This window comes from Sturnira hondurensis, unplaced genomic scaffold (genome assembly GCF_014824575.4).
Source record: "Sturnira hondurensis isolate 20B ecotype Veracruz unplaced genomic scaffold, ASM1482457v3 Scaffold0012533, whole genome shotgun sequence".
In the NCBI taxonomy this organism is placed as follows: domain Eukaryota; kingdom Metazoa; phylum Chordata; class Mammalia; order Chiroptera; family Phyllostomidae; genus Sturnira; species Sturnira hondurensis.
The window spans coordinates 220,147-234,520 of NW_028085164.1; the positions used below are offsets into that span (position 1 = coordinate 220,147).

Genomic DNA, 14,374 nt, shown 5'->3' on the forward strand with positions numbered 1-14,374 from the left:
ATAAGGGATGCAGTCAGAGAGAACGTCAGTCCTTTCTTCCCATCACTGGATTCTATGAGTACACGGGTTTTCAAGAGCAGATGACAAGGATCACAGGATTTTGAGGATCAGGCATCAAAAAGGGTCAGAACAAACCAGGCTTCTACAGCTAATATAATTTTCTGGATAACTAGACCAAAAGCTTCCGGTTATTCAGTAGTTTACTACTGACCTAAAATCCAGAGTAACTCCTTTAATTATGTGCTATGCAAGCAAAAATTGGTTTTTATTTTTCCTTAACATTGCAAATTTTTTTTACATGTCCAACTATAGACAGGTGAGTGTCCAGCATCTTTTGGTCTCATGATGCCTTGTCAATCGATCTTTCTCAAGGAATTAACATAACCAATAACTATAATTTGGATCTTATTACAATGTAAGAACATCAGGAAGAATTTGTTTCAATTAAACTATGAGGATCTAACTCCTCATATCAACTCTGTCTTATCAATTGCTCTAAATGTCTGCATCTTCTTGGTTCTAGTCAGGGAAACCTGCACAACCCAAATACATTCTTGAAATATAATATTCTCTTCCTGGAAAACCTTTTCTTTCCTGTTATGCCCAGAACATATGACACAGAAGTCTTGATGTTTGTTGAAGAAAGGCCCTACTCCTCATAATTCTATCTTCTCCCCCATTTCTTAAACAAATTCTTACTTAGTGCTTATGTGCCAGAAACTGTTCTAAGTGCTTTATACGTTTAAAGTCATTTAATATTCAAAACACTTTTATGTTTATTTTCCTTACATTATAGGTAAAGAAATCAAAGCACAGATAGCTATGTACCTTTCCCAAGGTCAGACAACCAGTAAATAGTAGAGCTGGATTTGAAGCCAGGCCTGCTGCCTCTAGAACCTGTGTTCTTAACCTACTTGTATGGTATTGTCTCACCAAAAAGCTTTCTCAAGATACAGCTTTTCCAACAGGACTTATTAGCTTGTCTTCCTGATTTTTGACCTTTAGGAAAAAAAAAATGGGTTTCCTGTGAGACTTTGAAGAAGGAATTTAATGTCCTTATTGAGGAAATCAGACTGTGGAAAAACTGAGGCTGGTGGTAAAACTTTTCATTTCAACACCTGTAAATTCAGGGCAATCACTTTGTGCCAGGCACTGTGCTGGTCATGGCAAACTCAAAAATAGTCATGATAGCCCCTGCTTTGATATCTGGTTGGGGGAGACAGTTTACATTAAGTCCAAGGAGAAATCTTCTTCCAAATGGAAGAAAATTAAATGTTTCTTTCCAGAGTCCCAAAGAACCAGGATGCATTACTCAGATCAAGGGCAGTGATAGATAGAATCAAGCTATTCCACTCAAAAGAAGCTGCATTTACAATTATTCAGGTTTGAAAAGAGAGAGTAAGGCTTCTCCCAGGAAATGTAAGTCGTTTGAATAAGTGGAGCTGGAGATGTAATAACCTGCTGGTTAGAACCTGCAGGCCACTTGAATTGTGCTGACAAATGGATCAAAGAGAAAGACAGGTTTTTTTTCTAGAACTTCTTTGTGTACCACCACCTCTCTTGGCCCCAGGATTCACATGGCTTCATCTGCATGGGCTTTGACCACATGCTCTGGCTGCTATAACCTTGCTTCTTCCACAACAGATTGGTCTTCTTAGGCAGATATTCAAGAGCCAATTTATGAGTATCTATTGTTGGAACATGGCTTCCCCAGGAGATGGACAACAGTCCTAGGAAGCTAGAATGCTCAGGACTTCTCCATGTGCACTGAAGTAATTTTTCATGCAAAGCCTATAGCTCATTCTCCAATTCTGGCCTTCTGGGCTATAGTGTACTCGGGGCCTTCCAAGTTAATTTATTATTTTCCTCTACATCTCTGGCTCTGGCTTTTAAACAATTATTTCATGATGAATTGTAGTTTCTTTACTGTCTTCTACTCCAGGATTATCAGTGGCTCTTGCAGGCTGCTGGACCTAAGAAGGCTGTGGCTCTTTTTTCTACTTTCAGGCCAATATGAAGCTCTGCAGTGTAAGATGTGAGATCTGGCTTCTTGGGAGGTATCTTGTTAATGTATCTGGAAGTATAAGGGAGTCAGTGTCCTGTGAGGCAAACATGGATAGACCAATAAGAGATAAGAGATGGGAAGAACCCTTTATCTTTCTTCTCATCAACCTTCTAAAGCATGGTGATTTCACTTGGCTTTCTAAAAGATATCCTATGTAACCAAACAACCAATTATAATTTCTTGTGAAGATATGGTTGAGTCATAACCAACTTGCTCCCTGTCCTGACTCACTTCTTAATTTTTTAAAATTGATTAGTTTATTTTTAGACAGAGGGGTAAGGAGAGAGATAGAGTGGGAGAGAAACATCAATGTGGGTTGCTTCTTGAATGCCCCCTACTGCGGACTTGACCCACAGCCCAGGCATATGCCCTGCCTGGAAATCTTTTTGTTCACAGGCTGGCACTCAATACGTTGAGCCACACCAGCCAGGGATCATGTCTTGGTTTTTAAACAGCTTTATTAACATATGATGCCATATGATTCATCCATTTAAATGCCATACAATTCACCTATTTAAAGTGCAAAATTCAGTGGTTTTAGTATGCTCACAGAATCATGCAATCACAACCATGAATTTAGAATATTTCATTAACCCAAAGAAAACCTCATAGTCATAGTCACTCTCTACCTCTTCCCCTCACTTTCCCCATCCTCCAGATCTAGACAACTCATTTACTTTCTGTCACTACAGATTTGCTATGCTGAACATGTAATCTAAATAAAGTCTTATAATATGTGGTCTTCTGTGACTTCTTTCACTGAGCATAACTCACCACATTTTTTTCAAGTCCATTCACATTGTGGCACATATCAGCACTTCCTTTCATGTATAGATATTTCACGTTCTATTTGTTCAATGAAAAAGTAATGGGCATTTGGATTGTTTTCACTTTTCTGGCTGTTAGGAATGATTCTGCTAAAAATACGTACAAGTTTGTAAGTGAATATGTTTTCATTTATGTTGAGTCTGTATATATCTAGGAGTGGAATTGCTGGTTTGTGTGTAATTCTTTGTTTAACATTTGAAGAAACAGCCAAACTGTTCCATTTTAGATTTCCACTAACATTTTAGAATCTCACTATATTCTTGCCATTATTTTAAGAATACTTGATTGATTATGCTATTACAGTTGTCCCATTTTTCTCCCCTTCATCCCCCCTACCCTGCACCCCCTCCCTCCAACATACCCCCTTTAGTTCATGTACATGGGTTCTATGTCATGTCCATAAAAGTTCTTTGGCTTCTCCATTTTCTAAACTATTCTTAACTTCCCCCTGTCTATTTTGTGCCTACCAATTTTGCTTCCTATTCCCTGTATCTTTTTTCCCCCATTTGCCTCCCAACTTTCCCCACTGATAATCCTCCATGTGATTACCACTTCTATGATTTTGTTCCTGTTCTAGTTATTTGCTTAGCTTGTTTTTTTTTTTTTTTTTTTTAGGTTCAGTTGTTGGGAGTTGTGAATTTGCTGTCATTTTACTGTTCATAGTTTTGATATTTTTCTTTTTCTTAGATAAGTCCCTTTAACATTTCATATAATAAGGGAGTGGTGATGATGAACTCCTTTAACATGACCTTATCTGAGAAGCACCTTATCTGCCCTTCCATTTTAAATGATAGTTTTGCTGGATAGAGTAATCTAAGTTGTAAGTCCTTGCTTTTCATGACTTTAAAAACTTCTTTCCAACCCCTTCTTGCCTGTAAGTTTTCTTTTGAGAAATCTGCTGATAGTCTTATGGGAACTCCTTTGTAGATAACTGTCTCCTTTTCTTTTGCTGCTATTAAGATTTTCTCCTTAGATTTAATCTTGGATAATTTAATTATGAAATGTCTTGGTATGTTTCTCCTTGGATCTGACTTCTGTGGGTCTCTCTGAGCTTGCTGGACTTTCATGTGTAGTTCCTTCACCAGATTGGAGAAGTTTTTCTTTGTTATTTTTCAAATAGGTATTAAATTTCTTGGTATTCCTATTCGCCTTCTGGCATCCCTATGATTCAAATATTGGAACATTTAAAGTTGTCCCAGTGATTCCTGAGCCTCTCCTCATTTTTCTGAATTCTTTTTTCTTCATTCTGTTCTGGTTGAATGTTTATTTCTTCCTTTCGTTCCAAAACATTAATTTAAGCCCTGGTTTCCTTCCCATTGCTGTTGGTTTCCTGTATAGTATTTTTTATTTCACCTGCATAACCATCACTTCTTCCTCTGTTTTTGGACCACACGCAATCATTTCTATGAGCACCCTGATTACCAGTGTTTTCAACTCTGCATCTGAGATGTTGGTTATCTCTTCATAACTTAGTTCTTTTTCTGGAATTTTTATATGTTCTTTCATTTGAGCCATATTGTTTTGTCTCAGTGGACCTGTTACAGTCTAAGGGGCAGACCCTTAGGTATTTGCCAGGGGTGGGGGGCAACTCGCTTTGTTTGGTTGTGACACTGTATGTGGGAGAGGGGTCGGAGAGGGAACAATGCTGTTTTGCTGGGCTCTTTCCTCACTTTTCAGTCACTTGCCCCTGTTTCCTACAAAGCAGGCTGTGCCTTTTCAGGTGCTGATTCCAAGGTTTGTGTATGTTCTAAGATCCCATGGAACTCTTCAATAGATTCTCCTGTAAGACTGGGAGATTCACTTGCTGCTGCAACCCCCACTGGTTTTTATAGCCAGAGGTTTTGAAGTTTTAGTTTCCATTGCTAGAACACTGGGTTTCAGTCTGTCTTGCTCCCCAGTTGTTCTTCCCAGCTTATTTGCACGAGAATGTGTGATATCCTAATCTGCCAGCTATTGTCTTGTTGCACATACTGGCTTCCTCATCCTCCCTTCTCTGCCCACCCCCCTACCAATTTGAATGAATGTTTCTTTAATTCTTGGTTGTCAGACTTCCATACAGTTTGATTTTTCTAGCAGTTATGGTTGTTTTTTTGTTTGTTTGTTTGTTTGTTTTTAAATTAGTTGCTATTCTTCTTTTGGTTTTGTGAGGATTTGAAGCATATCTACCTACCCCTCCATCTTGGCTGGAAGCTTTGGATTATATTCTATCATTATTGATAATATTTCTTATTACCTATATTTTTGTTTTGTTTGCTGCTTTAGCATTCTTGCAAGTGTGATGTGATACCTCACTGCAGTTTTGATTTGCATCTCTCTAATGACTAATGATGGTTTTTTTGGTGTATTTTTTTGAGAAATATGTTTTTAGATATTTTTGCCCATTTTTAATTGTGCTATTTATCTTTTGATTATTGAGTAGTAAGAGTTCTTTGTATATCCAATACACAAATCCCTTATCAGATATGTGATTTACAAATATTTTTTTTCATTCTGAGGGTTTTTATTTCTTTTTTCACTTCCTTAATAATATAGTTTGGATCAAAAAGTTTTTAAATTTGCCCTGGCTGGTGTGGCTCAGTGGATTGAGCACAGGCCTGCGAACCAGAAGATCACAGTTCAATTCCCAGTCAGGGCACATGCCTGGGTTGCAGGTCGGTTCCCTACAGGCCAACTCCCAGCAGGGGATGCATGAAAGGCAACCATACATTGATGTTTCTCTTCCTCTCTCCTCCCCCTCTAAAGATAAATAAATAAATAAAATCTTTTAAAAAAAGTTTTAAATTTAATAAGGTCCAACTCATTGACTTTTTCTTTCATTTGTTGTGGTTTTGATGCATATGAGAGGAGGCTTTGCCTAATCCATATATGAGCTTTAATTTTATTATCTTGCTAAAAATTGCAGGTAGATGCTAGTCCTCCCTAATTATTCCTGCTTCACTCTCTAATAATCTTTGTCAAATTTGTTGAAGGAGAACTATTTACACTTACTAATATTGACTGAGAAAAATTTATAAATCATCCTGCAGTTTGACATAAAGTGATGCTGAGAGAGTGAAGGTGAATAATAATTCTCATTTTCTATTGAACACTACTTGTCATTGCAATAGTCTTTATTTCTCATATAGAATAAGAAATGTGATTAAAATTGATGTGGACACCAGCCCACAGTGTCAGTGGCATTATGGATGAGACAAAATAAATTCATATGGACTACTGAGCCCTGCGGAGGAAAAGGGATGGTGCGACTTCTCTCTCAAGGAGAAAGCAAGCCTCAAAGAGCCTGAGCCACCATCTCCAGAGGAGAGCACCCAGACCCTTGCCCCAAGAGGCTTTTATTAGATTCAGTTTGCATAGGAATATAGGGTGTATATGTAAAGTTCATTAATCATTATCAGGCAGTACGGATCAGACAATAGATAACATACAAAGAACTATGAGGGCCTATTTTGAGTCAGGGTAAGGTAGCTAATGGCCATAAAACTTTGGGGAGCAAACTCACTTCCTTCTTGAACCCTTATCATTTAATTGAGAGCATTCTAAACAAAGCGGGCTTCACAGGATTTTACATATTCTTTCTCAGGCCTGATTGCCCTAGGGAACCTGCCTGTTCCAGCACAGGGCAACACCCACCACCGACATTGTTTCAGGCTTAAGTCAGACAGGAGAAGTCCCCTAATCTCTTTAGAAGACTTCTTGCAGACAGAATGAGGACTCAAGCTATGTCAAAGCCAAAGAGCAAGGGTCCATCACCCCTTTTCTGTAGCCCCCAAGTCCTTCCCTGAGTCCTCCCCATGATTGTGCCTGTTTTAGGTCATCCCACCCTTATGGAATCTTACCTGTCATTGGCTGACCAATCAAGCACTGGGGGCCAGGCAGGGTGAAGTAAAAGAGGCAGAGGCAGTACCCTTGCCAGGGAGATAAGCTTTGTCTCCTTAGTGGCTTATTGAGTGAGTGAAGGTCAATCACTCAACCTTAGCCATTGTGGGGGAGGGGGGTGGAGTTATAGCTTCTGAAACCAGGCAGGTAAGTTTCCAACATAAAATAATAAAAACTAATATTTAGTAAGTGCCAAGTAGTATGCCTGTTTTATTGATACTCTTAGTCACTGGATGAGGTAGCTATTATCTTCCCCCTCTTCATGTAAGGTCACTTTGAAAAGTAAGTAGTTGGCCAAGGTCACCTGACCATATGTATACCTAGGAGTAGAACCGTAGAATCCATCTCAATATGCTTTTATAAGCTCTTTTGTACTGCTTCTTTGGAACAAATAGACCTTAATAAAAAAATTCTTTAAACAGAAAATTTTGAATGTGCCATGGAGCTTTTCAAAACTGGGTTTTTACAGGTATTTATGGAGCTTGTTCTGCTTATTATTTTTTAAATATTGTGTAAAGTTTGCAAATAACTGGAACTTCATTCTGTCTTTGAATTATTGCTCAAAGAGTCCAGTAATGTGTTATATCTCCTCCTCCTCCTCCACCTTCTTCATTAATAGAGACTATGTGATGTGGGGTACCAGGAAATTTCTGGTCTACACCTGTGGTCTGCCATATATTATTTGATTTTCTTTACTCTCAAAAGTGCCATGGTTTTAGGTGAGATACATAGTGTTTTGTTATTAAACATGCCAAGGTGTCCTATTATGGCTGCCCACTAGGTGTCAGCAGTGTAACCCCTCTCAGAGAACACTCTGGGAAAGTCAAATCAGAGCAAATAATTAAGTGTGGTTCAAGAGTTACCTGCAGCCTTGGCATTCAGAAAAAGTGAGAGAGCAGGGGGAGGAGAGAAACAGCTGGTGCAAGACAGGTGGTACTTTCCCGGGATCTGGTAGAGAGGGGAGGATTCCCTTCCTGGCTAAAAGGACTCCAATGATACCTGAAATGAGCACCTTAGTGGTGCCGTAATTTTCACTTACAAGGCCAAACCAGTGTGCAGTGAAGTGAGGAGACAGCTTTGAATGAAGAAATATTTTTCTCCTTCATAATCTTTCTCTCTTCAAATCACAATCAGGTAAAGGCCCCACCGATAGTTCCCTGGACTTTAACAAATCTACCGAATGATTGCATTTGAGCCAGAAGCTGAGTTGCCTGAACATGAATCTTTTAAAGAATATTTGAAAACCTCTACACTCACAACTCAATGACACACTCAGACTCTTATTGGGATGACCTATGGACTGTATGTGTATTACTTTTGACCAAGTGAAGCTTGAGTCTCTCCAGAAACCTACTCACTTCAGAGGTGTGGCACACAGGGCAGAAGAAGCTCACAGCATGGGTTTTCAGGTGTTTGTGCCTTTTTGCCGTTGGAATTGGTTGCTGTGGATAGTGGTCCTCAAGAGTTCTGAAGCAACTTCTGATTTGAACAAATCCACAAATTCCTCTGATATTCGGTTTGCTGCTGTCAGCACAGAGCTAAATGAGAAGATAAGTGTTTTTACATTGGATTATGACTACGTGCAAATTCCTTATGAGATCACCCTCTGGATACTTCTAGCATCCCTTGCAAAAATAGGTAAGTCTTCAAACACCAGCTTGTGCAAGTTGTTTTCCATCTGAGATATTGTATGTAAAAATGCCTTGTAGTTGTGCAGCTAAGTGGATTGTAACTGTTAACTGATGTTACATCAAAAATTATGTTCCTCGACAAAGGAAAAGTCTTATAGCTTTTTATAAATCCATTTAATGCTTCAGAATTGTGTTTTTAAATTTAAAGGCATTCTTTTGTGTCCTGGGTATTTTTTAAAATTTTTTATTATTTCAGGATGACAACCATGTGACATTATTTGACATGCAAAAATCTCAGGATTCTGTGCTTTAAAAAATCCTATAGGGTAAAGCATGTAGACCTCAGACTGATGGCCATTGGGAATTTCAGGAACCACATAGTGATTCTTCTGGAAATATTCTTCCATTATTCTTGGCCAGGGGCTTCATAAATGGCTCCCATTGTTGATTATTTAACAGTGGTGTGTGCTCCTTGCAAATTGAGAGAAAGCAAGAAACAAGACAATCCCAGGAGACGCTATATCTCTCAGTTGATGGGATATGGGGCCCAGAAGATGATATGTGTCAGTAGTAAGATATTGATTTACAACTGAACCAAGTGAATCCAGTGGGGCACCTTTGCTTTTCTTTGTGAAATAAAGTCAAGTCAGGTTAATGGATTAGATTGTAATCAAGGTTCTTTGTGCCAAAAACCAATGTGATGGTTTACATTCTGTAACCATCTAATTCCTAAGTCCACCCCCTTGTCTCCTTAAAACCAGCTTATTTGAAAGTGAAAAATTTATATAATTGTCTCGATTATCATGTATAACGTATCATTTGCCTCAACTATCATTTGATAGTTGAGTAAATAAATTGCTTTACTACAATCCATGGTACTCATTTCTAATTTACCTCTAGGATGGGTGTGAAGTGTGGGCTGAGCCATGAGATCTGGCAGTTAGTTGCTTGGCATCAGTCCTAGGGGCTTTGCCTATTCATCTGACTCCCCATGGGTGTTGAGGCACTGACTCCCTCATAACTGCTATTCATTTTGACCTTAAAGTATAAAGATTAAATGGAAATTGTTAACTCGAAGAACTCTTGTGTGACTTGTCAAATGATTAAATTATTCAGAGGACCTCATATTATTTCTAAGAAGTGATCAAGTACAGTGGCTTTCTCAAGGGTTAATATTGTTAGTTCAGAGCTAAGGGTCTAACACTCTTCAGCCAACCACATGGACACTGAAACCATTCAAAGTGATCTTATGTAGATCTTTTGTTTTCCTTTGTAAACAATGCTAGAGATTCTCCCTGACCTGACCTCTTTTTCCTCTTCACAGTAATGGGTACAGCTCTTCTTGGGGTCAGGAACTGGATCTACCACTGCCTAGCTAGTCATTTTGTCTTTCTAGGTCTTAGTTTTTTATCAGTGAAATTATTTTTAAGACTTTTCTTCGGTGCAAATATGGATTTTCTAATAGAAAAGAAGCTTATGTTCTATGTCAATAAACATCTCAATGCAGAAAAGATATATTTTATCTTGGTTTTATATTAGCATAAACATAGATCATTCTTTAGAGGTATCACACGTACCCAGACTCACTATGTCTAAAAGTTTAGCATGTTGTAGTGGTTTAAATGTTCTTGATTTTCATGTTGATGTAACCCACCATACTTTAGAAAAAGAAAATAAGTAGATTATCAGATGGATCATGTGTACTCAAGTACTATTTCATTTTTGCTGGTCTTTAGGAATTAAGATTATTTTTACACTGTACATGAAAAGAAGGTCATGTTTATTGAGTGTATACTAGGTGCCAGGTACTGGGCTTGTAGTTTTATATATGGTGGCTCATTCACCTGGGGGTGGGGGAAGACATAAAAACTTTAAGACAAGAAATGCTTATAGTTTTTTTAGATATTATATTATGAAACTTAAATCAAAATGCGATTAATACTGATTATTATTATTCATTCTTGTACTCAGTCATTCTATCAAGCTACATTTACTGAGTACCCATAAAATATGTGGCAATGACCATGGTCCCTGGCCTCAAGGGACTTAGTTTAATGGGGAAGACCGGTGAATCTAGCACTGCCTAGTTAGGCACTCTGACAGAAAAACATCACAACTCTCTCCAATCATTTTAAAACACCCAACTATCCATGTTGTGAAAGAATAATATTTGGGAACAAAGATAGTACAGAGTCACATCAGGCTTTTTTGTTTATCTTTTATTTCGGTTTCATTTCTTGTACCTTTATAGAAGGTTGTTCCTGAATCATTAGGCAGAATGAAAAGGAAGGCTGTCTTTGACTCATAGTAGGACTTGGCTATTTGTGGCCATTTAAGTTTCAGGCATTGGAATTATAATGTCTCAAAGCAACTGGATTCTACTGGCCATCACAAAAGGGGAGAATAGTTGTGAAATATGAAGCACAGATATCATTATTCTTTACTGTGCTTTACTTGTAAGTAGGCATGAGGCCTCTATTTCTATTGCTGTGTTAAAGTTGCACCTTAAGCTAAGGTGAAACTTAGCTTAAGGCAAGTACATGTTGGATTCATTTCAGGAAACTAGATTCTGGGGAGCAGGACCTAGACTTGCCTAGGCAAGTAGGGACTATGGGGAGGCACAGGGCCTGATAAAATTACACTATATTATCTTCCACTTCTTTTACATTTTAAAAAGTTCCATGTGGTTAAAATAAGCTCTACAAGATGAAGATGTAAAAGAGGGAGGAGGAAGGAAGAGAAGGAGAAAGTTCTTATTTAAAAATAGAGAGTGCAGGACTCTAGAAGAAGGAGGTTTAAGATCTTGAAGCCAGTGGGCTAGGTCTGTGGTTTGTAGCAATGTCTCTTGATACTAATAATATGCCATTGTATTAATTAACCTGCCTTCTATAGTGCATGGAGAAATTCAAAGCTGTGGTAGGGAAATCCATATGTTCTATGGATGGCTGAACCTAGAAAATTCCTAAGGAGACATTCAATGGCTCTCTGTGGTCTATGGGAGAAGTCCTACACTTCTTGCATTTGAATCCAAGGCCCTTATTGTTTGGCTTAAAAATCGTGTTCTAACTCTCCTTCCAATACTCTTGCAATTCAAAATGCACTCTCACCAGGTGGATCTCCTCAATGAATATCAAACATATCCATGTGGACCATCCTGTCTCTATTTTTCTCTGGAGTTCTCCCCACCTAAAATGTCTCCTATTTTGTTGTCTAACCATGTAAGTCATAATCATTCTCCAACAACCTGTTCCACTTCTACTTCCCATGTAAAGTCTTATGTGATGAATATTTAACCTTTTTATTCATTCATTTATATACACTTATAAGTTCTTTCAGCAAATAAAGTGGCTGTTATGCTTTGGGAGATATAAAGATATCTATCATTCTGCTTGAGCTCGAGAAGTTTAAGATTTAGTGGGGGACAAATTCATGCACAAAAAATGGTAAAGAGAGAGATCATTATTGTTACACGGGTACAAATAAGATGTTATAATCATTCAGAGGAAGACATATTATGTCTTTTTGGGAAAGATCAGGAAAAGCTTAACTTCGAAGATTGAGCAGGAATCAGTAACAAAAAACAGTTCAGGCATCAGTGATAGCATATGAAGATAAGAAAGGAGGTCTTCAGGGTGAAAAAGTGTGTGGTTGGCTATAATGTAGGATTCATAAAAATAGAACAGGAGAGGGATATTGACTTGGAGAGAGCCCTAGGGAGACCTGATGTATTCTGACAGCTTTTCATATTTGCTGGCATTTTATTGTATACTTATCCATTGTATTGTTTTTGTGTTTCTTATTTGTTAATATCATGTTTCTAAAATTTCATCAACAGTTGGAATTGTAGAAAACGTGTTTGGTTCTCCACCTCACAGTACCTCCCAGCAGGTTGATTAGCAGGGATCCTTAAGAAATATTCTCGGTTTAAAATTCATGGGAAGCACTGTGTACCTTCACAGTCAAAGGTGGGAAATTAGACCATCAGATATATGTGTAAGAAAGTCAGCTGGCAGCAAGATGTGGTGTGAACTGTTGGGGCTGAGGGTAAGACAGGATATCAAGAAGACAATGCAATAATTAGGAGAAGAAATGGAGAGTCCTAAGTAAAAGTGGTACCTGTAGAATTGGAGAGGAGGGGATGGACTTTAGGGGCAGCTAGTGAGAGATATTACTCATGAAATGGGGAGCTGATTGCATAAAGGAACAAAGGTGATTAAAAGAATGTTCATGAGAATGTGACTTTATGTCTCCCTAAGTGATTGTCTGGATGGCAATGTCATTGATTAACTAAGGGAAACAAAATAAAGGACTTTTTATTTTTGTTTGGTGGAGATGGAAGTGAGGTAAGGTAAGTTTGGAACAAGCTGAGGTTTAGGTGATGATGAAAAACTCTGTATGAGCTTTAAATGTGAGTTTTGCATGAAAGCTGACAGCCCCACCCTCTTCACCCAAGTGCCTCAGATACTGTAAAATGGGGACAGCAGGAAGGAGGAGGAGGGCTGGCTGGGAACACTGATTCTGTGGCCTGTGCTAGCATGTTAAGTACTTGTTCTTGGGTAAAGCCTTTATAGCACTCTCAGTTCTTGCTACATGTAGGAGCTGGTGTTCAGAGAGGACAGCCAGCTTGCCCAAGATTCCATCTGCTTGACTTTAAAAAAACTCTTGTGCACCCTCTCCTGGTATCATAGTGGACAGAAGGGTATTGTTAACAGACAGCTAAATGTGGTTTTCTTCCCTACTCAGGCTTCCACCTCTACCACAGACTGCCAGGCCTCATGCCAGAAAGCTGCCTTCTCATCATTGTTGGGGCTCTGGTGGGTGCCATCATTTTTGGCACTAACCACAAATCACCTCCAGTCATGGATTCGAGCATCTACTTCTTGTATCTCCTTCCACCCATCGTCCTGGAAGGCGGTTACTTCCTGCCCACCCGGCCCTTCTTTGAGAACATCGGCTCCATCCTCTGGTGGGCAGGCCTGGGCGCCCTAATCAATGCCTTTGGCATTGGCCTCTCCCTCTACCTTATCTGCCAGATCAAGGCTTTTGGCCTCAGTGACATCAACCTGCTTCAGAACCTGCTGTTTGGCAGCCTGATCTCGGCTGTGGATCCAGTGGCTGTGCTGGCTGTGTTTGAGGAGGCACGAGTGAATGAGGCACTATACATGATGATCTTCGGGGAGGCTCTTCTCAATGACGGCATTAGTGTGGTGAGATGTCAATGACACGTCCCCAGGGAGAGGACTGATTAAGCTGGCAACAGTAGTCTGTTCTCAGGGTTAATGGATAAGGCTGAGCAAGACTGAGCTGCAGCAGGACAGTGGTTGGCTTTAGTCAATGCAGTATGGCCCAAGTGTAGGTGATTTTCCTTAAGATAATTGCTCCCAACACAGCTTGTAATTCAATACTCAACTAGTTTCTTTAAAGTGCAAAAAAGCAGAGAGAGCAAATTGCTCCACAGTTATATTCAGTTATATATTTTTCACTTAGCAAACATAAACTGTTTCTAAAGGCTCTTCTGAGTCTCCACAACTAGACAAGCAATAGCTTATGTGTTTATTATCTCTCCTTCACAGGACTGCACCCTCATTTCCTTCATATGTTTATTAATTTTTATAAATATTTTATTTATTTATTTTTAGAAAAAGGGGAGGAAAGGAGAAAGACAGGGAGAGAAACATCAATGTGTGGTTGTCTCTTGCCCGCACCCTACTGGGGACCTGGCCTGCAAGTGACCCAGGTGTGTGCTCTGACTGGGAATCAAACCCATGACCATTTGCTTCACAGGCCCACACTCAATCTACTTAGCTATACCAGCCAGGGACTATTAATTTTTTTAACATGATTCATTAGATGATGACGTTAAATAAAAGATAGGATTAGGGGGAGAGATGACAGAGGATTTGTAAAAATGTGTTAGCTATGTACCAGTTGTGTTTGCATGATTCATATGGAAAATGTGAAAGAGGACTTTTTA

General features: G+C 39.0%; 1 protein-coding gene across 1 annotated transcript in view; it reads left to right on the forward strand.

Moving 5' to 3' along the window:
- Nucleotides 1-7,641: 7,641 nt before the first annotated feature.
- Nucleotides 7,642-14,374, forward strand: part of SLC9A4 (solute carrier family 9 member A4) — a 72,315-nt gene continuing 65,582 nt past the window's right edge. Inside the window, exons 1-2 of the mRNA XM_037060818.1 lie at nt 7,642-8,407; nt 13,144-13,607. Coding sequence (XP_036916713.1) covers nt 8,065-8,407; nt 13,144-13,607 — 807 coding nt within the window. The 5' untranslated portion in view covers nt 7,642-8,064. The remainder of the gene's footprint in view (nt 8,408-13,143; nt 13,608-14,374) is intronic.